We start from the raw sequence: 24528 nt of genomic DNA, 5'->3' as shown, positions 1-24528 counted from the left end.
GTTCCCTGGTGCTTTTTTTTTGTCTGGAAGAAATTTGCATGTCCAGCCAAAGAAAATTGACACTGGGCTAACAGCCGTGTCTGTGCAGGACCTCACCTGGGGACCCCAGAGCTGCGCAGAGCGCCTCAGCTTCTTCTGCTCCCAAGGTACGAATTGCTGTGACAGGCCTCTCGGCCTGCTGGTCGGAACTCCTACTGCAGAAAGGGCAGGACCAAAAACCAAAATGATCCTGAAATTAGGATCACGCCTCCCCCTTCTCTCAACGACAGACTTGTTTCCTTCTAATCCTCTCTATTCATTTGCAGGTTTTGACGTCACACCCCTGAGTGTGAAGTGTTCTAAGGGGTTTTGGTTGTCTTTAATACCCAATTCCAAAATTTTCGAGTTTTTCACAAATTCTGTTTCAGTCTGATTTATTTGCATTTGGGAGCATTTGGTACAGATTTTCATAGCATGTTTGCCAGATTGTTCTATTTCAGATGGCCAATTCTTCTGGCTTTGATTTATTTAAAGCGTGAACTCTGCTTCTCTCCTGCTCCCGCCTCCTCTCCTGTGCTCCTCTCTCCCCCACACCTGAAGAAGGCTCCACAGCCAAAACGTTGTGTTTCTTTTCTTCTCTTTCCAGCAGGGAACAGACCTGTGCTTGTTCCTCTTCAGCTCTACACTTGTTCCAGTTTCTTTGCCCCAGATGTTTTGGAATTTCATGTGGTGAAGGTGCTGGTTTTCGCTGCGCCTGTGTCTCCTGTCCCGACTCCTAACTGTGTCCTCTGCTCCTCTTTCAGGTGACTCCAGCCCTGTGCACTATTCCAGCTCCTGCTGGAACTCTCCACTGTGAGGCGCTGTCGAGCTGCATAAGTCAGTCGCCCAGGCTGACGACTCTCTGGATTTGAGGCTTTATTTACATCTGTGTGGAAATGTAATTTAGTTCAAGTTAAAATATTAAAAAATTAATAGAGTTTTATGCAAATACATATAGTGGCATGTAAGAATATTGGGCATCCAGGTGGAATCTGATGAGAAGCCACTTTTAGAGGCGATATAAAGTAAAGTTTATTAGATAATACTTTATTAATCCCGTATGGAAATTGATAGGATGATGTCTGTATCATTATTCACTGTTCTTGAATAGTGTTAATTCGCTACAATATTGACTTGTTATCCTTCTTGCTGCTTCAGCTTTTATTAATTCAGTTGGCAGGATTTTTCAGAACTGAATTACTCAGAAATATTTGAGGAGACTAAGTGGATTTGACTTCACACACGCTAAAAGTTAAAGCGGCAGAACTAAACTAGCTTGGAAAAAAAGTTAGCCGGTAGAAAAATATCGAGCAAAAGCAGAGTTGGGTATTGGGGTATCGCAGTGGTTGTGAGTTGGGTGTTGGGGTATCGCAGTAATCGTGAGTTGGGTGTTGGGGTATCGCAGTAATCGTGAGTTGGGTGTTGGGGTAGCGCAGTGATTGTGAGTTGGGTGTTGGGGTATCGCAGTGGTTGTGAGTTGGGTGTTGGGATATCGCAGTAATCGTGAGCTGGGTGTTGGGGTATCGCAGTAATCGTGAGTTGGGTGTTGGGGTATCGCAGTGATTGTGAGTTGGGTGTTGGGGTATCGCAGTAATTGTGAGTTGGGTATTGGGTTATCGCAGTAATCGTGAGTTGGGTGTTGGGGTATCGCAGTGATTGTGAGTTGGGCGTTGGGGTATCGCAGTGATTGTGAGTTGGGTGTTGGGGTATCGCAGTGATTGTGAGTTGGGTGTTGGGGTGTGCTGGCATGAGTGCTCCTACTGTTCCTATTGAGGTTTCTGTCACCTCTATGCTTCTGAAGCAGATGGACCATCACTGTACACACGTGTCAGTACACCAGTGGGAATCTGCAGTGCTGGCTGTAATCACTCTGTGCGTGTGAGTGCACACACCGTGACTAGAAAAGTTTACCTAGAATAGAAGAGACTGCAGGTGTGACATCATTTTCATCTGTGGTGTTTGGTTATCCTGGAAGGGCTGCAGGTAGCTAAGTCTGGTCAGTTATTCAAACCTTGTTTGCTGTGTACCCATGATGACATAATACACTGGAGAGGATCACACTGTGCTCAGAGAGGAAGAGTGTGGTCTTGGGAGAGAGGATCACTGGACTGAGAGAGGAAGAGTGTGGTCTCAGGAGAGACGATCACTGGACTGAGAGAGGAAGAGTGTGGTCTCGGGAGAGACGATCACTGGACTGAGAGAGGAGGAGTGTGGTCTCAGGAGAGAGGAAGAGTCTTCATGTTAAAGTCTGGAACCAGTACCGAGGCAGAACTTCAATACTGTCCTGCGTCTTCCTGTACAGAACAAAGCAGAACACAATAATGGACCTGAAATGCAGGGCACTAGTATTGTGGATGGGAGGTGCAAACTAACATGGTTGGTTACTTGTCTGGATGTTTGATTTGATTAGACCAGGGGGTGCGTTCATCTCTGCCTGACACTGCTACTGCATGGTCACTGCTCCTGGCACAGGTCTGTTCCCACTGCTAGCGCCTGCATCCGAGACTGAAGGACACTGTCCCAGCACCAGGAAATCCCCCAGCCTGAGCTGCACCCAGTCTGGCTGACTGGCAGTGACCCCCCTCTCCCCACCCAGAGCAAGTACACTGTTGGAAAACAGGAGGAGGAAATTAGGTCAGAAGGCGGGGCCAATGCGATCCTGGTCTCTGTGATTGGGTGAGAATCCTCAAACCTCAAACTGACCACACCCCCTAGTAGCTGATCTGCGGTGATGTGACAAGGTGCACAATCACAGGCATTTACTGTATATACTCCATTAACCGAGACTGTCTGCGCTGTGGAAGTGGAAAAGCTTTAAGATTTTCCCAGGTGCCACTATCCACAACCTGTTTCTTTTGCAGAAAAGGGTTTGCTGAGGGCTGTACAGACAGGCTGTTTCTAATCAGCCATGACATACTGCTGTCTTCTTCAGCCACAGGAAATCATTCTCAGGTTTGTTTGTTGAAGGTTAGTGACCTTTCTCAGCTTAGAAACCACTCCACTCCACTGAGGAACACAATCCACTCCACTCAGGAACCCACTCCATTCCACTCAGAAACCAATCCACTCCACCCAGGAACCCACTCCATTCCACCCAGGAACCCACTCCACTCAGGAACCCACTCCACTCCACCCAGGAACCACTCCACCCAGGAACCCACTCCATTCCACCCAGGAACCCACTCCACTCAGGAACCCACTCCACTCCACCCAGGAACCACTCCACCCAGGAAACCACTCCACTCAGGAACCCACTCCACTCCACCCAGGACCCACTCCACCCAGGAACCCACTCCACTAAGGAACCCACTCCACTCAGGAACCCACTCCACTCCACCCAGGAACCATTCCACCCAGGAACCCACTCCATTCCACCCAGGAACCCACTCCACTCAAGAACCCACTCCACTGTCTGGAGTCCTGGGGGCAGACTGGAGCCCTTGCGATCTTCAGGATCCCTGGGAATGGATTGGCTGGGAGACGGGAGGGTGAGACCAGGGTCAAAGGTGAAGTTTGGGCAGAGCTGGTCCAGAGTGCTGTGTGTGGAGCGGAGATCAGCCTGTGAGCATAATCATTATAAGCATGAGGACCAGTTTTGTGGGATTTAGAGATGAAATCAGTGATGGTTCCGTTATGAACAGTTAGTTACACGTGCAATCAGTCCCACTAGTCCGCACGTGGCGATAGAGGTGCTATATGACAGTTGTGCTATCGCGTGATCACAAAGTACGCGAGAATTACTATCTCGAACTTGAACTTGAACTTTTTTGCCATATGTAACCGGTACATGTACTGGTACAATACAATTCTTACTTAAAGAAAGTCTCTCGATTGTTAAAACAAGTGTTAAAACACAAAGTGCAGACAGTGCATCAAGACAATATACAAACAGACAAACAGTAGCTGGTAATTACGCGATAGCTTTGTCGTAATTGCGAGATAAGGGCGAGGATGTTTTTTTTCCTTGGTGGCAGCAGTGCGCTTCCGTAGATCGGGAAACGCAGAATGAGTGAAGCGTTCGGTGGAGTGAAAGAGATCTGCACCAGAAGAGGGCGATGCTCTCCCGTCAGAGTGCACCAGGTCCAATCGCGTCCCGGCTCCGCCGGTGTCTGTCTGGAAGAGCTCCGACCCCGTCTCCACTGCTCCCGGGCAGCTGGGCCAGCGTGCGGTGCGACACGTCCGGCAAAGCTTTCAGCGACTGAACCGTGAACCCCACACTGCCGTTCAGAAGCCCTGACCCCCTTGTGCCTGTTCGTTGGGTGGTGGGGGACAAGCTGCCCAGCCGTGCCGCAGTCGCGCTGCTTCCTGCCAAGAGCTGGATGCGACTCTCGGGTCCATCAGCTGCTCACTGCCTAGGGAGCCGGACGGCCGAGCGACTCCGCGCGCTCAACAGACGGTTCGTAAAATCCTGAACACATTGAGCTCGATATAACAATCGATAATCCAAATCAAATAGACAGCACAACGATTCCACAAACCTCTGGAATTGTCTAACCTCAACTTCAAGTAGTTAAGACGATATTATTTATTTAGTGGAATCCCAGTACAAACGCCGTGCCCGAGAAACCTATCTCCCGGCAAGGGAACGGTTTTCTTCAGTGAAAAGACACCAGTGACAAAAACACGCAGCGGCCGGAGAGCACATTCGTGATTTGATGTTTTTAACATCCCACTGTTGTTCAGAAGCACGCTTCCAGAACTCATTGACCTTCACAGGTACTGAAACGTTCTTTTGCGAGGATTTCACATTTGTTGTTCTTTAATTTGAAATTAAATTGCTCCATAAAATATTCTTTACAAAATCGCGACTTTCATTGGTCTTTAAAATTGTTTTTTGCTAAGTGGTGCTTGGAATGGAATGTGGTGTATTTCTTCTGCACAGCTATAACTTCACATAAGAACGCTAGCAATGGTTCATTTTGGATTTCTTCATTACTTTAAGACAGAGGTCAGTACTTGTGTGATCCTCGGTTGCGCTATTTAATTCTTGTAAATCGGTTGCTGATGACCAATATTTTGTTTCAGAGGAGCAGAATCATTTGAGAACATGGTGGCTCACTGAATACCCCTCCTCCGCGAATCTGGCTGTTTCATGTCTAGGTGTGATTCTACAAAGGCAGTCAACTATTCACCAGCATGTAAAACGTTGAGTGAAAACTCGACGAAGCTCAAAGGTCTCCTGTTTTCAAAGACCCGTGTGGCTTTTCCCTGCGCTGAGTGACTGTCAACACTGTGCCATCAGACTCGCGGCTCGCTGGTTTCCTTCGTGTGATCTGCAGCACAGCGGCTGGATTCATCTTCAAAGGGGCAGATAAAATCTTGCTTAAAGCCTATAAAATCTTGCGTCCTTGAGACATTTGAAAGACGCGGCTCCTGGTCCACAGATTCAGAATATTGTTGCATTACAAGACGAGGTCTTGTCTCCGTGAGGTTCAGGGGCGCTTGGCAGCGCGCTGTGGGAATTAGACATATTATTTCAGAGCGGGCATGTCCTCCAGCTTCTAGCCTTCTGCACTTCACTGAATTTCCAAAGAACAGCGCCGCACAGGAGACAGTCCATGAGCGGATGATACCCTCAGGGAACTACTGTATAGCCACGGGACAGGCAGCCTGATGTCTTACTTTGAAACCGGGGTCCCGTTCTCTGCCAGTCTCTCTCTGGCAGTGTCTGTCACCAACTAAAAGATTAACCTCATTTATTTCCTATATTAATATAACTATATACTGTACCTGCACATTAAACCTCTGAGACTGTAGCTCGCCTCGTCCGCTGACAGAACTGACGGACTCGGTCAGATCAACAGCCAGGGTTAAACACGTAGAACCCGTCCGGACCGGAACCCGTCCGGACCTTCACCTCCTACAGTAACATCCCGATCCAAACGATCTGCCTCATCTGCTACATTGGACCATCCTGACCCAAACGAGCACCATTTGATCATTTGTTGTGGGTGATTAAAATAATTCTTATTTAGGAAAGGGAAAGAGAACTTTGTGTTTAAAATCAGTTTTATTTTTTTAGTATATTAAATATTCTGTCCCACGGTGAGGCAGGCTAATACTGCGATTGGGTTCGAGTGTTTAAATGAAAACCTGTTACAGCTGCATCACAGCTCAGAAACGAAGCCGCGGGCTCTGAAGAAAAATAAAACATTTTTTACCGTTGGGCTCCTGGTGTTATTTCGGCGTGAATGTTAGTCGTTATTTTTCACAAAACAAAAATCGGTTGCATGGTTTTCCAGTCTACTTGTTTATTTTTATACCTATATGCAACTGATTGGTGTCCGTAAATAACGGTAATTCATATGTCATTTTATGTAATTTTTTACATAATAGTTTTTATCTTTTGTTCTGTAGCATGATGTGGTCGTTTTAGTGCCTGTCACATAAATAACGGATTTAACTTTCTTAAAGAATGGCGCACAGCAATTTCATCATCTAATTCACGAAAATGTTCAAAACCAGTAATATCTCAAGAGCTGGCGACTGGGCTTTTTTACGTTTCTATTAGTTCAGTAACAGCTGCAGATTCTCTGTGTTTTGTTTTCAAAAAGTCAGGCTTTCGACATATTTTCTAGAGCGCCACTTCTTCAGATTTGTGGAACTTAGCGCTGAGGTTTCGCGACTTGTGCGTTGCTACCTATAATTATAAAATATTATCAAAGAACGTTATTCCAAGTCCTAGTTTTAGGAAATAAAGAAGCGAGTTCTACTGTAGTGCCTCATACTGAGAAAATGAATTCCTTCAATCTCATTTCAGAGGCATACTGCAAGAGCTGCGCTGTAATTAGTGTTGTAATTATAAATAACACAACTGTTAAGTATGAGGACAATGCACAACACCACGGCTCAGGTCTCTGTACTGCATGACAATAAACATCACAAAATGTGTTTGAGATGCGTGATGGTGGTTTGTAGAGCGATGTGCATGCGTTGCCTGCGGGCCGCAGGAGCGGTGAAGTTTTACAGACAGCGTGCTGCTGGTGCGACACTGCCTCGGGCGACACTGCCTGCAGCTGCTGTGGGACCTGCGGGTCTGGCAGCCCATCTGTGGAGCTCACCTGCGCGCTTGGGGGCTGAGGGGGGGCACAGGGGCTGCCAGAGCAACACAGTGCAAACTTGCGCAACACAGAACAGGAGCGACGCTGACTGCTTCACGCAACTCGGCGCCACTGCTGACAAAAACCACTTCTCGCTTGGTCCTCATTCCGCCTGTGCTGATTCTGTTGCAACAGTCAGAGAAAACAGTCAGGTCATGTTTACCCATCGGGAATGGAGAGAGCTCGGATTAGGATGACAGGAGAAGGATGATCACAATGTAAAATCAGACGGAGGTCCCTGGTCTCTTGAACAATTAGGTAAAAAGGAAATCACACACTTACCCAGAGGTTTCAATAAGCGTTTACCTCTTTTCCCTAACTCCTCTGGGCGCTTGTGGGCTCGATCACACTGTGGTGCCAAGGGGGGAGACGCCCCGAGCTGCGCTGGGCGAGCAGAGCGGCCCGGCTCTGGCTTCTGATTGGCTGCCACACGGGGTGCTGATTGGTGATGTCACACGGGGGTATAGAGGCGAGCCGAGCGCAGCGCCGGTATTTGCACCGCGCCGAGCCGAGCCGAGCGCAGCGCGCACAGGCGGAGACGAGATGGAGTACCTGGGCGTCCTGTGTCTCGCGTGCTTTTGGACAGCAGGTAGGGGGACACTGCTGTCCGCTCGTCTCCAGGTGTCGCTGAGTCTCGGGTATTTCGGGAGTGACCACAGCATTCACCCCTGAGTCTAAAATACGAACCATGAGGATATTATTAATTTAGGCTGGGAAAAAAAACTTTTTAGAAATGTAATAATTCAGGTACATTTGTTCGGTGTTGTTTTGCTGTGCAGTCAGTTGCGACAGTACACTAGTTCGTGTTTGCTCTCCGGTCGGAAAGCTGCTGAGGAGCGACAGACAACAGCCGAAGGCCTGAGACTGTCAGACGTTTCGGAAAGTTTCAGAGGCTGTTGTGGAACTAATTAAACAATTCAGGCATTCATACTGTTTAATGATGTGCTGTTAAACGTACATATTAGGAATATTACATTTAAAAATCTCAAGCTCGTTAGTGCTAGTGCTGCTGTCGTTTTTGAAACTTTCCATAATCATTACCGCTTAATGTCAGTGATCATCAAAGCCTGATTGCTATAAAGAAACATTGTATTTACGTGTCGAACCCGGAAAGTACAAGAAAAACAACACTTACATTTTTAACTTTAAGAAACACACATCGATAGCAATCTCGTCGTTTTCAGTCATTTCTAATGACTTTAGTTTAATAAATGAGTTTCAGTCTGAAGAAGTAAAAAGCAGGATGAAGACAATCTATTTCTGAAATGTAATCCTTATCACAGTCGTGACGTATTTAAAAATGGTATGTCTGTAAAATGTAGATACACATTTTGCCGTGTATTATTTTCTTTAAGAAGGTAATGTCACAGCAAATTAAAGCAATGAATCTAATACTGTCGAAGCCCAGTCCTGCACTTGTGTGTATCGACTCCTCTCCGACCAGAGGCCGATCAGTGCCTTACTTGGCTTCAGGGACACCAGTGCGCCCTGTAGCCTGTTTGTAGTAGTTAGTATCTCAAACCTGGGCTTTCATAGCTTAATTATCATCAATCATTATCAATCATGGACTGGGACCCACTGTGGGCCCATATGAACTGAGATATATAAAAGTCATAGTCTGTGTGAAAAAAAAAACACTTATTTTCTGCCCTGTTCCGGACTCACAAGTGTAAGGACACAGTTACAGTTAAAGTACAAACTGTGATTCTGAGGTTCTTTTAAGCTCTAGTTTCCTTCTCTCACCTGATTCGAGCTTGAGGAAGGTGACCTCCAGGGCTGTGTGAGATATATACCTGAGCTGCTGAGCCCTGCCATCCGGCTGCAGTCAGACTCCCAGTCCGAAAGGAGCGATTCCAGTCACGGACGATGATAAAAAACTCACAAGGGCTCAGAGGGCAGAAGCTAAGATCGTCTCACCTCACAGACTATTTTTTCCCAACTCTGCACATTTTAGACATAAAAGAGAATTTCACCGCCCTGTCGCTCGCCTGCAGCCAGCAGGGAGATTCTGAAGTGTGGTTCTGAAACGGGTCGGAGAAAATACAGCTCCAGCAGCTGAGCAGAGACTCGTCTGCTCTCGTCCGAAAACACTCTGTGTCCCTGCGACACCTGCTGCCCTGAAAATCATTCCAGAGCTCTGTGAAAGACTGGCTGCTGAACATCAGAGCACCCTGCCCATCAGGCCTGTAGTTTGTAGCTAATTGATCCCAGGATCTCACCCCGCCGTTTCTTGAAATAAACCAGGGTATCTGCTTCAGCAGCGTGGTTGGGCTGCCTGTTCCACGCTCCCACAACTCTTTGTGTAAGGGAGTGACTCCTGTTCTCAGTTTTAAATTTGTTCCCATGGCCTCAGCCGAAGCCTGGACTGGAGGGCTGGGAAGAGAACATCGCAGAGTTCTTGGGGCTCCTGCGGCCCCCCTTCTCTCTTGAAGTGTGTCCCCTAAAACCGGGCGAGACTGCTCAGTGCTGCCCATTCGCGAGTTTCCCAAGGCAGCCAATAAGCAAAAGTTTAGATTGTAAAAAAAAACTATTTCAATGATAACATCGATAACAACTTTAACTTCATAGAAACTATTGTCTGTTAAAAAGGAAATCGACTTGTGTGCAGGTGTTCTCGTCCCTCCTGACTGACCCAGGCCTCCGATAGGTCTGTCTGCTCGGAATCGGGGCGAATGTGAGCAGGCGACATCCCTCTTGCCATCGACTAACTGTCAGTTTTCGGTGCCGTTCCGTGGCAGGCAGTACCTGAACCGGACAGACCCGAACCACTGAGACACCTTGAACCTCGTGTCGTCTTCATGTGACGTTCTGCTGTCTCAGTATCTGTTGGGATCGTTAGTTATGCTGTTGCTTTTTTGTCATATTTACTTGCAAGCATTACTGAAAATCTGAACTCCAGGCTGCCGTTTCCTGATTGCTTGAGTCGGTTCACTTTAAGCTAGATTATGTGTTCAAAAGTGCATGTGTCACTGGATGTTATTAATATACTACTGTATATTAATATTAGGTATATATAAATATTTATTTAAAAGGCGTTTCTGGCAATACTCAAGTACTCGTAGAAGTTTGAAATTACCTGTTAAGAAATGTCACAGTAAAATTCACGATGTCAACAAAAGTCTCTAAATAATAACATCAGTGTGTTAATAATCAAGTTGAATCATTCCGTCTACGTTATTTATGTCTGCCAAATGGTGATGACAATAACATTAATATTTAATAGTAATGTTTCAAATAAATAATAGAAACAATATTATAACTGAAACAACTCGTGAACTGAAATAAATAATTGAAACGGTAACTGTAATACCATGACTGTTATTTAAAAGAAATAATTAGGATTCAAAAAGGACTGCAGATCACTGCCCAGCGCTGGACAGATGTGACAGATGGTCTAGCTGGACAGATTTGACCGCCCGCTCATCGGAGAGCCACAGGCGGGATGACGGACATTATCCTGTAATATCAAACAGCGTCCTCTCTGTAGTGAGCATCTTTCAGTTTGATATAGTGCGACACAACTTTCTGATTCGTTCTAATCTTCAAACGATACTAAAGCCACCACTGATTATAATAAGCATAATATTAATAACAATAATAATACAGATTATTAATAATATTCGTAATAAAAATATTAATATTAATAATCATCTGAATCTTTTGCTCAGGAGGAGGATTTCTAAAAAGATCTACTGACCTATTAGATGACAAATGAGTGCATCTATAGGTGTAATAACGTCCTGATATTGTAGTGGTCATTTATTGTGCTTTTAAAAGCATCTTTACACAAAAGGAATCTGCTCCTATTATTCGCGACCTCTCGCGTGTGGGTGAACACACTCCTCTCAGTCCTGCCTGACCCGGGTGTTCAGGCCCTCAGGGCTGTGACAGGCAGCCCAGGGAAACATGAGCCGGGGCACAGGGGCAAACAGCTGGAGATCAGGGCGAACTGAGAGCAGGAGGCAGGAGTGTGAATGGGCTGCCCAGCCGATACCCTGGTTTCCTTCGAGAAGCTGCTGGGGGAGAGCCTCAGATCAATCAGCTACAAGCTACCACTCAGGCCTGATGAGCAGGTTTCAAGACAGAAGGACGTCCGCAGGAGCCCCAAGAACTCTGCGCTGTCCTCTTCCCAGCCCTCCAGCCCAGGCTTCGGCTGAGGCCGAACGAATTTAAAACTGAGAACAAGAGTCACTCCCTTACACAAAGAGTTGTGGGAGCCCGGAACAGGCAGTCCAACCACGCTGCTGAAGCAGATACCCTGGTTAATTATGAGACACGGCTGGGTGAGATTCTGGGTCATCCTGGGAGATCATCGTCCGTGACTGGCCAGTGTCCTCTCGTGTGAAAAACCCTGGAATTGCTCTTTTCGGACTGGGAGACCCTCTGTCCTGCCTGTTTTCCTCCCAAACGCCGTGTGCCGCCTCTATGTGTCCCGTGTGATCTTTCTGGGCCGTCTCTGTAACTCGTGTAGCGGCCCATGGTTTACAACACGCGGGTGTCTTGTTTTGTGAATCGATGCCTTTTGTGTTTGGGCCTCCAGTGTTTTCTGTTGCTTCTGTTTGTTAGGAGGATCAAGTTCTCCATCTTATGCAGCTATACGGATCTTAATGCCAGTCTGATCACTGCTCTTGCATATCTCTGGGCAGCGTGATCAGTGCCTTTCATATTGCTGAGGGAAGTGATCAGTGCTCTAACACCTAGCTGAGCAGTGGTGTCAGTACCCTTACATTTTCACTGGGCAATGTGAACAATGCGAATATATCTTCACAGCACTTTTTAGGTGAATACTGAAGCGTACCCCCGGCTTGATCCCGTGCAGCGTGTCTGTCTGTGGGTGACCGGAGATGAGGAGAAAGGGCGCCGAACCTTCTCTCCAGGGTTTTATATTTTAAGTGTGGAACCCAGTGACTTTTCACATTCATTTGTAATTAGGAGTCTGCGCACACTTAATTAGTGTGATTTGTGACCGATGTCCTGTCCGGCTTGAACAGTTTTATAAGCTCCAGCTCTGCTACAACCATCTCCAGGATAAACAACTTTCCAATAATGGATACTGAGCTGCTAGACAATACCAGGCAAATTCATGTTCGCCTCCTGTCTTGAGGTTTATTGAAATAATTCTCTTGTTATATTATAACACCTTGAAACACCTCACCTGTTTAAAATGACAATTGTAACTTGTGAATGTTATAAGCCAATTGTGAAGGTATATAGACTCTTGGGTGCAACGTGGTTGGGCAGTGGTCAGCATTGCTTCTTTGCTGCTCTGGGCACGGAGTTCTATTCCTGGGGTACTGTCTGTGTGGAGTTTGTATGTTCTTCCCGTGTTTGTGTGGGTTTCTTCCAGGAGCTCCGGGTTCCTCCCGCAGTCCAAAGACAAGCTGGTGTGTTACTTGGCTCCTAGGATATTTGGCCCTGGTGTGACTGTGTGCGAGTTTGTGTTTGTGTGTGCCCTGTGATGGATGGGCATCCCGTTACTTGCTGGGTTAGGCCTTGGCTCCCTCTGTGATCCTGTACTGAGTGGTGGATTACAAAATGACCTGGATAGACCCTAAGATGAGGTTAAGGTTGTCGCTTGTCTCATTTAGACCAGGACAGTTCAGTTTTTCTTTAAGTAATTCACACAAACAACTCACAAAACTCTCAAAACTCACTAGTTCCTTCAATCCCTTGTCAGTTGTCCCTTTTGTGGACAGCACACAGGAAGATTCTGCCCTTTTCACAGACAACAGACATCCCCAGACTGAGCCAGACCTCCTCTGCTTCCCGCTCGTCACACAGTCACCTGACTGATTGTCTTCCATCCTAATGGTCATGTGACTGAGAGCAGCGGGTCATTGCCCCCCCCCCACAGGATTCTGGGGAATGTAGTTCCAACAGGGCTGCGCTCTAAAAGTAGTGAATTGATCCTAGGATCTCATCCAGCTGTTTCGTGAAAGAAACCACTGTGGCTGGGTAGATAGTTCCACACTCCAACAACCCTTTGTGTAAAGAAGTAACGCACTGTCGCCTTGATCCTCCACAGCTCATACTGTTCCTTGTCTTTCTCTCCACAGCGGCAGGCAAGATGATCAAGGCGTCTGACATTTACTATGTGAACCTATACGCCACCGCGTCTATAACCTGTGAGTGGGGGGAGAAAAGTCCCTCGGGCGTGTTCTGGTACCGGCAGACAGAAGAGGGATTCCAGTTCCTGTTTCACTACAGCGTGACGGATAAATACATCTACGGAGTTGATGCCCCCAGTGAGCAGGAGCGGTTTAAAGGCAGCAAGAGGGACAGTATCAAGACCATCTTCATCCTGAAGATCCTCCGCGTGCAGGAGAAGGACGCCGGGATTTACTACTGCGGCGTCCTCAACAGAACCGAGCTCACGCTGAGCGACGGCGCCGAGCTCCGGCCGGGAGGTGGGTCCTGTAGGCACGCCCCCCTCAATTCTGAGCCCCCTCGTAAAGCGCGGACAGGCACCCGACTGCGAAACCCGTTTATTGCTGAAATTGAGCCGCGAAATAATCCCGCAGTGCGGACAGAAACACCGGTCCACGTGGTGAGACGCCCGAGCGCGGAGCTGTGTAAAGTTCATTCGCGCTGGGAAGGGAGGGAAGAAACTCAGACAGTCCATGTGCTGAGGCCCCTTGTGAAGAAGGCTGCAGAGAGCGCGCCTGAAACAGCTCGACGTGTAGAACGTCTCTCATTTCTGCTTTTCAGCGCGGATTAACCCGTATTTGCAGGATTGTCTCTGGCAGGCGCCCAGAAGATATTGCTCCGGTGAAAGAGGAGGCAAACACCACACAGTGTGCATTAAACATAACAGTGTTTCTTTCTAATGTTTTGGTCAACATGCCTGTCTCTGAGCTTGTTGTCAGTGGCTCAGCTGAGTTTAATTTCTGACCCACCGGCTACAGATTACTACAGCTCCCAGGCTGAAGAGGAGTTTGTCAGGAGGAAAGGGATGGTTCTGCCTTCTAGCCTACAGAAATCCAAACTCGGGTGCAGAGTTAGTGATCTTTGACGGGGAGGTGATCTTTTTTAATATGGGCCTGTGTCTACAGTACAGCTCATTGCAGACAAACGCACCACATGTACACTGTACCACATGTAGGTAGGAGGATTGTGGGCAGCATAACTGCAAATGTGTGGTTAAAGCCATCAGCTGCCGAATCTCTCATTTTCTGCATTTTTGCAGTAGATTTGAAGGTTTTGATTGGATTTGCCGAGGGGCAGGAGAGTGGGGTGGTGGTGAGGGTGGCTGTGTTTGAGCCCTTTGGTCCTGGGAGGGTCTCTACAGGAGCTCCGGGGTTAACTGGTGTCTCTAAACTGGCCGTGTGCGAGTGAGGCCTTGTTCCCAGTGCCTCTGGTATCAGCTCTGGGTTGCTGTGACCCTGTGATTGCACACACACAGGACTGTACAGAGCCCACACAGACCTGCACCACTGCTCACTGATCTGTCTCACTCCCCTTCCCCGGCGACAGGAGAGACACGGCTCAGCCCAGGCCTTTTCAACACTCAGGGTCAGAGGCCTGAAACCACCAGCACTAGCACTGCATCGGCTTGCACAGAGAATTTCTCAGTCTCACCGTTTGAATCGACTGAACTGTGTTTGAGAGTTTAATTCGTGGCAGATGAATTAGAAGGTGCAGAAAGATGTCAGTCAGCACACTTAGAATGAGGATTCAGTCTAAGAAAAAGAAGATTTTAATCAGCTGTGTGTAGAGAAAGAGTGACATTTCACTGGAAAATGAAGATGTGATTTTCAATCAAAGGTCTGTTTTAGTGGGTTCTGTAAACAGACCTGGGAACACTATTATTTAAATGCACTATTAAAATGTATCTCAACTGTGTTGTTTTCCAGGCATAATCAGAATATTTGACTTTTAATGAATCAGATACATATGTATGTAGAAGTACGTATGTGTATGTTTTCACTACTCTTCTCCAATGTACCATTTGAACCACTGGAAGAGCTGACAGTGGGTGGTCTCACCTGGGCTGGTGGAGAGTTTTGGCCCATTGGTGGTGATGAAATGTGAAACAGGGCTTGTTTGAAAGCAGCCTACAGTGTTTTTTGTCTCTTTTCATTAAGAGGAAACTGCGGAGGTCTGTTGTGGTCTCTTGAGCTGAAGACTTCCGCAGAGAAGAGCTGGATTCAGAAACTCAGACAGGCCCTTATCTACAAGGTTTTAGCAAGCAGTAGGGTCATGAAAACGCTTTCTCAGATCTTGTTCTAGCATCTTGGTGCTTTGATTCACATGCCTCTGCAGTCTGAAATATTCTGTTTAATCTGCAACCCACCCACAGCACTCCCAGGCCTGCAGGGACCATGCAGAGGATGAGAGAGAGTAAGGCAGGGGTGTCTAGTCCTGGTCTTGTAACCAGGGCGAGACCGTTTGTGTGGAGGATTCCTATTAGCAGCGGATGTGACAGGTCTCAGAGAGCCCTAGTCCAGTCAATTCAGGGGTCTCCTGTCTTCTCCGAGGACTGGCTGGGACAGTGCCGAGACACTGTCAACTTGAAGGACTGGCTGGGAGACTCTAACACTGCTGAGACACTGTCAGCTCCGAGGACTGGCTGGGAGACTGAGGACACTGCTGAGACACTGTCAGCTCCGAGGACTGGCTGGGAGACTGCAGACACTGCTGAGACACTGTCAGCTCCGAGGACTGGCTGGGAAGTTGCTGCTGCTGCAGGTGTGTGGCGAGATGGTGTCCGGGTGCCTGATTGTGTCCTAACTGGCTCCTGCTCCCTCTCTGTGTTTTCCAGAGACGCCGCCCACACTCCCACCCCCCACCACGACCCCCCGGAAGCCCACGCCTTTCCGCTGCCCCAGCAGGAGGAGACCCAAGCCTCAGCCTGGTACACAGCCGCCCTCCGCTGGCAGGGTTTTCACCTCTCCTGTCTCCTGTCTCCTGTCCCCTCTCTCCCTTCCGGCCCCGAGACGCCCGCTGCTCCTCTCTGGAAGGAAGGCACAGGGTGCCCACACTCAGCACCACAGTAACAGGCTCTGAAGGGGAAAACAGCCCAGTTAATAACAGCTACTGGAGGAAAATACTTCAGCTAACTCTGTAACGGCCATGAATCACCAGGGCTCGTTAAGATAGAGATGGCTTTTTATTTCCCACCTCCAGTCTGAGACGTGGGAAACCCTTGAGAATAAAGGAGAGTCTGGTCAGTAACCGTTAGTTTGGACAGCTAGTGCTCAGTACCTGATCCACATCGCCTGTGGCCGCAAAGACCTCAGGAAATGCACCAGACATTTCGCGGATATATAATATTATATATTATATGAATATTTAATTATTAATAATTAGGAATTTGCATGTCACGGGGACATGGTAAAATGCCTCCGTACCGAGAATTCCATCCTGTAGGTTTCCGTAACTTTAGAAAGTTTTTCTTCATTTTGAAAGCTATATTTTTAAGTCACTTCACTGAATGGAAAAGGTCATTGCGGATTTCACTAGAATTTCTGAAAATCAGAATTTCTTTTATTATGATCATGTAAATTGATCACCACGTTCACATCGGGGGGAGAATTTAATGTCCAGTTATATTGTCTGAAGTCAAAAAGTTCTGTTTTTCTTTCTGCCCTTCTGTTCCAAGCTGACGGACCTGTGCTTGCTCCTGCTCCGCGCTCCGGCTCCTGAGCTCTTTCTGTCTCTGGACTGGACTCGAGGCGCTGCTTGCTAATACTGGACCAGCATTACTTTCTGTGTTGGTGCCCATCCACCAGACGGCTGCAATATCCGTTTTCCAGCTTCATTCCGATGTTCCCATTCCTGGTATTCCTGGTGTTCCTGTGTTCTGTGTTCATCAGAACCAAGCTAGCTCAAACACTAGTCAGGTGGCTCTGTGGCTCAGGATCTGCGCCTGTGGCTGGAAGGTTGCTGGTTCAAATCCTGCGGCCGGCAGAGGAATCCTACTCCATTGGGCCCCTGAGCAAGGCCCTTAACCCCAACTGCTCCAGGGGTGCTGTACAATGGCTGACCCTGCGCTCTGACCCCCAGCTTCTCTCCCTGTCTGTCTCATGGAGAGCAAGCTGGGGAATGCAAAAAGATGAATTCCTAATGAAAGAAATTGTATAGGGCTAATAAAGCAACATTATTATCATTATTAAGTAATGTCATTATTCAAAGCCAAGTAAATATGTACTCATATTAATAGATATATTTACTAATATTGTCATTAAATATTATCTATGGATCATAGTCGTTTTTAGTACATGGTTGTAAATGGTGAGTATTTGTGATAACATCAGCGAGCGATACTTGCTGCTCCGTGTCGACACTAGGGCGGGATCATGTAATTATTGTTGCCGTTGTCGCCATGAAGCCGGGAAGCGCACTCTGACCGCCCGTCTCTCCGCAGGCTGGGGCTGCGGGCCCCTGGTGCTGTGGCCGCTGGCCGGAGGGCTCTCGGCGCTGGCCGTGGCGTGGGTCTGCACCCTCTACTACTTCAGCCGTGAGTAGACGCTGGGGATCCGGGAAAGCGGCCCGGTTCCGGGTGCCGGTGTTGAAATTCGAGCCGTTTCATCGGGTCCGAGCCCGCCGTAGGTTCAGCCCCGGGTGGCTTCACGACTGGCCCGCAGTCTTCCCGGCTTTCGATGCACGGCGCTGATTCACGCGGATATCGCAGCTCCGCCGTGGGCTTTGCGTTCATACTAAATCCTTTTTACACGCGGAGCTGCGAACTCACAAGTTGGAAGTGATCTAAAAAATCTGAAGGCAGCATTTGTCAGCTGTTTTTGTCAGAAAACTGTATTTTTTTAGACAACGGGCTGTAGTTTCAAAGTGTAATATTAAAAAAATATGAAAGAAATAATCGACAACACTTTATCGATAACTTGCTAAAATACACCTACACCCGATTTTCACATTCCGATTTGTGGTGCGAAAAGCAAATGTTTCACGCAACAGTTCTTAACTCACGATGAACGGGAGATTACGAAATGTGTTGAAAATTTAGAGAGAGTGGACTCTTCGGTTTTATGTTGCCAAATCGTTGGAGTGAGAAGCGTGTTTTTTCTCCCTCTATTAAAACAACCCTAACGAGGAATCGCTCGGCGCGCACAGTCTAGTTGAACACCTAGAAGGAAATAATCTCGCCTTTTAACAAAAAACACGAGCCCAGGCGTTTCCCAGATTTTCCTTCAGTTCCGTCCCGTGTCTGGATCTTTTCTGCCACCTCACTGGGGTGGGACCCCGGCTCCTCCCTTTCTGGGTCCCCAGACAAGTCAGGGTTTGAGAGGAAACTCGGGGTCCTGGGTCCCTGTTCAATGTCCCTAACAGCTGAGGTCAGGCAGAAACAGCTCCCAAATTCCCCGTTCTTTCTTCCCCGCGTGTCATTATTAAAATACGACAAGTGGATCGTTCTAAATCAATACTGGGCACCATCAAACGGGTTACCTTCGAAGGAGTGTGCTTATGATAAATTAATAACAAGAAACGATTTCCGAAGACGTATCATCGCGTCTCCTAATTCTACTCCTTGTAAAACTCAACGGTGTCGATCCGAAATAAAGTACAGCGGCAGCTCAGACCCAGCGGGCTGTCGGAACCAGAGCCGGTCCTCAGCGGGACAGCGCTGTTCCTGGTGTCAGTGCCGGCGCCGCCCTGTCCACTGACGCCTTTCGGAGCGAAATCACCCCGAGCCCCAGGCGAAATGCACCTGCAGGGGTTTTCAATTGGACTCGAAAGTTCTGGTAATAGTCTGGTTCCGGTTCCAACCGTGTGTTTTACTCTTGAAACGTGACTATTAGATATTAGCAGGTCACTTCGATGTGGAAACCATACAAGCTTTTAAAAGAAGTTAATTCAGGTATTTTATATCTTTTTTTATGTTGTTGCTTAGGAATGCTCGTTCATGTCGCGGTTTTCGTGTGTATTTAAACCGCCGTTCTGATCCTTTCAGTGTAAGAAGTTCTGAGCGCAGAAGGATGCGCACTTGTATTGAAAGCTTGTGAGGGATCAATATTTCGGCTGTACTGTACCTCCTGCCTTGAACGGCTCACGCCGCGGTGTGTTGTGCACACGTGTGTGTTTGCCACTTCCTCTCCATGTGTGCGTGCTGAAAGATCGTATCTGCAGCAATGTTCTTCTGAAAGCGCCGTGTGCACCGAGAGCTTCACCTGCCGCCGCTGCGAGCTACAATGACCGCTCCTCTGTTGCAGGACTGCCCAAGAAGTGTCGTCACAGATTCACGAAGAGGTAACGTGTTCCTTTGGGTGAGAACAACGGCAATAATTATGCTCGACCAGATGAATTTCAAGTGGCAATTATGTGTCTAGCTGCATGTGGGTTGTTGCACTGAGTGGATGTCAGGGGATCTGCTGTTGTGCAGCCTGGCCAGGTGTCCTAATGGAAGAGGTCCATTTACATGACTCCTGACCACTCCGACTTGCACGGTGTTGATACGGACCACACTGACCACTGACCAGGTAATGGCCATCCTCAAGACCTGCCAGTGGACTCCCTACAGACTCTGGTCCCCCTGTCCTCGACAAGGCTGTGTGGCTCTGAGCCCATATGTCCTCACGCAGTGCCCTTTCAGACATGCTCAGGAGACTGTTCACCCTCTGCCTGAATGCGTAAGACAGTTACAGTTACAGGAGGACTCGAGTTTCTTGCAAAGATGCTGCACCAGATATACAGTAATTGCAGATCAGTCTACCTGCAACCTGTGATCGTGCCCTAAATTCACACCTGCCAAGCCCAGCACCAGCAGAACTCAGTGACTGGAGCTCGTCCTCCCTGCACCAGGCTCAGACCCGCACGGGCTGACTGTGAGAAACACAGGTGTTGTATGTGAGGGCAGTAGCACAGGTTTGACAATGCTGTGGCAGCAGCATGGAGGAGTGGTCAGGGCTTTGAAAGCAGGAGGGGGGGTTCAGGGTTCCAGTCCTGGGTGGGACACAGCTCTTGCCCTCCTGCACAATAACCTTCACTCACAGCAAAATACACCCCTGTGCCAACAGATCTCCAGGTGATTGTTGTCAATGAGAACTTGTTTATATCTGGTGAAGATATACTGTACCACCAACCTGTGACAGTTCATGCATCCTCTTAGGTAGTTTTGCTGTGTCTTGAGATCTTTTAAACTTGAAAATGGCATTTTTAAGGAGTGATCAATGTTACTATGACATTCCAGCAGATCCCCTGTGCGTTAGGTAATTCGTAGCTTTAATTTTCACTCCTGTGATGGAAATGTTGCTTGATTCTGTCCATCAAAAGCCAGTCCCTCTGACGGCTTGTGGTTTCTTTAGGAAAAGCTGTGCTGATTTGTGTCTAAAAAGGCACTGTTCTGGACTTTCAAAGTTCTGTACCTGAAAATATAGTATATGTGCACTTAAAAACAGACGATTGGTGTTGCTTTTGGGATGTCCGCACTTGACAGATTTTGGTGCTGTTTTGCAAATACGGCGACCAGCCCTGACTGCTGAGCCTTTCAATGTGTCTTCCATCAGGACACGGGAGCTGAGATGAACTGAGGCTGCTGCAGCACGAGGCGCACAGAAGGCAAGTGGGGCTCTCTCCTGAGTTAGAGAGATGGGCATGTCCGCCTGCCATGTCCAGCAGTGTCCCGCAGTGTCCTGCGGTGTCCTGCAGTCTCCCACAGTGTCCTGGAACACGGCCTCACAATTCATTGATGGACCTAAGAACTAACTCTGAGGCTGTTCACCTGGATAGTCAGAGAGAAGGATAGCCAGACGTTGACAGTGAGGTGGTCTTTTCACATGATGATTGTCTCTTGTGCATCTTTTCTTCTTCAGGTCTCCTCCGTCACGAGGTCTTCTCTAGAGCAGACTGTCCAAGGCGTTCAGCTCACCAGGATGTTTTCGGCTGTGCAGCACAGGCTTGAGCAGTTTGTCCAGGCATTTACACGCAAACCAGAAGCCAGAGTCAATCCAGAGTCAATCCAGAGTCAATCCAGAGTCAATCCAGAGTCAATCCAGAGTCAATCCAGAGTCAATCCAGAGTCAATCCCTGAATTATTCTGTAAAGAGAGCTGCACTGTCTGTGTAAATAAGAATCTGTTTCAATCACTGTGTGAATAGAGCCTGAAGACTGCACACAACCCAAACTGAACACAACACTGAACACACAACACAAACTGAACACAACACTGAAAACAGAACAGAGAACACCCAACACAAACTGAACACAATACAGAACACAATGTAAACTGAATACAACATAGAACATGAATACAGAACACAAGACTGAACACTCACAGGCTCCTTGATGGCTGCAGTCCCACTGTCTGAGACGCTAGCTTTGCAATTACTGCTCTGCAAAACACAACCTTCTGTTTTTCAAACGTATGGCCACTGTGCTGACTGTGTCATCGGCTTTATTGTACAAATGTAAATAAGGTAAAAGTGTATCCAGATTTACTGTGTCCACGGTATTGTCATTACATTCAGTTATTTCTTATTTTGAATTTTTATGTGCTGCGAGAATATAGTTTTCTTCATTTGTGAGAGAATTGAAAAATTACAGATTTTCACATCATGTTATAATTGTTATGACATCAATAAAATTTAAATTTTGAAAGTGTTTTGAGATTTGTATTCATATTTGAGATTACTATTATTATTGTTGTTTTTATTATTATTACTGGTAGGTCTTATGCTCTGATGATCAGGCAAGTCTCTGTCTGTCTGTCACTTGAGACAGAGCCCCCAGCGTTGTTGATCGTGTCTCTTCTCAGAACCTGTGGGTTCGTCACCCACTGAGGAGAGGGTAAGGATTGGCTCTCTGCTTTCTGCTATCAGCACTGCTGGACGAGTGCGAGCTGCACTAATGATATGGGCTCCTGCTGTGAAAAAGACCATCACCTCTGTAGAATCCTGGGTCAATGGGTTCTGACCCACTGTGGATCTGCTGCAGTTCTGTGTGCTGTCAAGAGCTGAGTGGGGTGGGTTCTGACCCACTGTGGATCTGCTGCAGTTCTGTGTGCTGTCAAGAGCTGAGTGGGGTGGGTTCTGACCCACTGTGGATCTGCTGCAGTTCTGTGTGCTGTCAAGAGCTGAGTGGGGTGGGTTCTGACCCACTGTGAATCTGCTGCAGTTCTGTGTGCTGTCAAGAGCTGAGTGGGGTGGGTTCTGACCCACTGTGAATCTGCTGCAGTTCTGTGTGCTGTCAAGAGCTGAGTGGGGTGGGTTCTGACCCACTGTGAATCTGCTGCAGTTCTGTGTGCTGTCAAGAGCTGAGTGGGGTGGGTTCTGACCCACTGTGAATCTGCTGCAGTTCTGTGTGCTGTCAAGAGCTGAGTGGGGTGGGTTCTGACCCACTGTGGATCTGCTGCAGTTCTGTGTTCTCTCAGGAGCAGAGTGGTGTGGGTTCTGACACACTGTGGATCTGTTGCACTCTGTCAGGTTCTCAGATCTCAGATATATGACCTTTTTGCTCTTCAAGATTAGGTCTCGGATTCAGCTGGCAGACCTGAGGGGGTTTTCGTGTTTCATGACAATAACAGGAACAGGAACTCCCCTTCTGTCAGTCCCAGGAGTCCCAAAAACAATTAGGGTTCCAATCTGATCATTAATACCAGACTCACAGAAGCTTGTGCTTTTAAAAGTCATCACTCTGGTGTACAACAGACTTCAGCAGACTTATCTTTGTGCCAGAGCATTGCGATTCTGAATCATCACATTCTGCAGCTTGGTACCTTGTGTGCTGTACGATGTCTGAAGCTTTCTCCTGGATTCTTGACAGAATTAAACATCGGCTCTGGTCTGACAGTCTGTTTCTGTGGGAAGTGTATTTATTGTTCACAGCATGAAACAACAGAAAACCAGAATATAAAAACATGGTGGAAGAATCCGTTGCCTCATGAACTTGAGAGTTTATTTCTTTCTGGAGCAGTGGACTTGCATGTGTTTCTCTGCAATAGGATCATTTAGCTGAATCTTTGACAGTTTCCAGCCCTGTGTCAGAAAGACAGGGATATTGTTCTCTCATGTGGCCAATTGCCCCAGTTCAGAGTTCAGTGCACTCTGCTCTACAAGCCAGCGCCTGGTCTTCCTTCCACCAGTGGCTGTGCGCTGTGCGCTGTGCGCTGTGCGCTGTGCTCTGAGCAGTGCCAGCTCGTGTGTTGGGATCGGTGGTAATGCCCTGAGGGAACCACCTCTCGCTGGTCCCGCCGATCCCACAGTCCGACTCACCTCACTGCCTGTCCCGTGGACACTCTGAGTGGGACAGGGCTGTCTCCAGAGAGAGAGAACCACCTGGCGCGCAGGCAGGTGACACGAGTCCCCGGGGCCAGCGCCCGGCGTGGCAGAGCTCTGCAGTGGGGCGTTCAGAGCAGAGCCCCTTCTCTCTGCAGTATGGATGGGAACCTGCTTGTCTCATTTATTTCTGTTTGCTTAGTGGAGGCAGCTTCAAACAGCGGTGAGCAGCGACCCAGGATGATCATCAGGTCTGTGACATCACCCCATTACCAGTTTCTGAAAAGAACCCCAAGTATGTGATTGTGCACCTTGAAAAGCCTGCTGTATTAACGCATCCATTTTATTAACGGAAACACTTTGACAGTGGACTTCCGGTGTTCATTCCCAACTAGTGCGCCCTGTCCCACTGCTCCGGCGCTGGCACTGTCTGAAGAATTCTCTCCTACAAGCCAATAACTCACTGGCATTCAGAACAGTATGTTCTATTAGGCGTATAAAATACAGGGATCTTTTTCTCAACTTAACGGGACAAGACTCTACTCGAGAAACAGCGCCAGCAGCCCTGCGGTAAGAGGGGGGGATGCTGGGCTCGGCTGTAGTCTGAATTCATCAGGTTCACTGCGAGCCTTCTCGGAATCGGCGCCTTTTGTTTCTCTCTTCTCAAAACAAGTTAAAGGCGCAGCTGGGAGAGGGGGGGTTGCCGCATCTTCCTGTGAGAGCTGCTATCTCTCCATCTGCGCCCGACCCAGCCTTCCTACCGGCTCTCCCCTCCCTCGCAGCGCGGCGCTGTCTCAAAGAGACCACAGGGCGCCCGCAGCCCCACCGCACGGGCGGGCAGGAGAGGGCAGAGGGCAGGAGAGGGCAGAGGGCAGGAGAGGGCCAGCTGGCCGCCGTGAAACAGGACTCAAGCCCTCAGTGAGCCCGCACAGGCGGGTCAGCTGCGCGGGGGGAGGGGGGCCGGCGGTCGGCTCCGGGGGCAGCGCCGGGGAGGGAGCTGTGAGCCCCCCGGCGCGCTGTGCGCTGGGAGTCTCTACCTGCGAGCTGTACGGCGCACCTGCGCCTCTCGGCTCCACTGCGGTGAGCCGTATGTAGGGCAGACATGGAGCCGTCGCCCCCTGCACGCTTCTCAGAAAAGACGCCCCCCGCACACGCACGAAAACAAGACCTCCCGCGGATCCGGAGTGTGGAGTGTGGCTCATTAGAGACTTCTCTCCCCGAGCCGCAGTGCAGACGGTCGGCCT

The 24528-nt window shown here is 48.4% G+C and overlaps 1 protein-coding gene across 2 annotated transcripts; it reads left to right on the top strand.

Annotated features, from left to right (window-relative positions):
- The first annotated feature begins 7555 nt into the window (after nt 1-7555).
- On the top strand, nt 7556-21671 carry cd8b (cd8 beta). 2 transcript variants are annotated; one of them, XR_015936142.1, is made up of 7 exons: nt 7556-7707; nt 13175-13525; nt 15880-15972; nt 17485-17577; nt 19286-19339; nt 20579-20630; nt 20885-21671. XR_015936142.1 is itself a non-coding variant. In XM_088630746.1 (7 exons), exons 1-6 carry the CDS (start codon nt 7662-7664, stop codon nt 20595-20597), a joined length of 639 nt encoding a protein of 212 aa, XP_088486872.1. In that variant the 5' UTR covers nt 7556-7661; the 3' UTR covers nt 20598-20630; nt 20885-21671. The 2 variants fall into 2 exon arrangements, 1 of the variants encoding a protein (XP_088486872.1); XM_088630746.1 differs by having other exon boundaries at nt 19286-19322.
- Nucleotides 21672-24528: the final 2857 nt, after the last annotated feature.

The sequence above is a fragment of the Lepisosteus platostomus genome, chromosome 4, assembly GCF_059453375.1.
Source record: "Lepisosteus platostomus isolate fLepPlt1 chromosome 4, fLepPlt1.hap1, whole genome shotgun sequence".
Lineage (NCBI taxonomy): Eukaryota > Metazoa > Chordata > Actinopteri > Semionotiformes > Lepisosteidae > Lepisosteus > Lepisosteus platostomus.
Note: the sequence above shows the minus strand (reverse complement) of the source record. Positions and strands in the feature narration are given on the sequence as shown.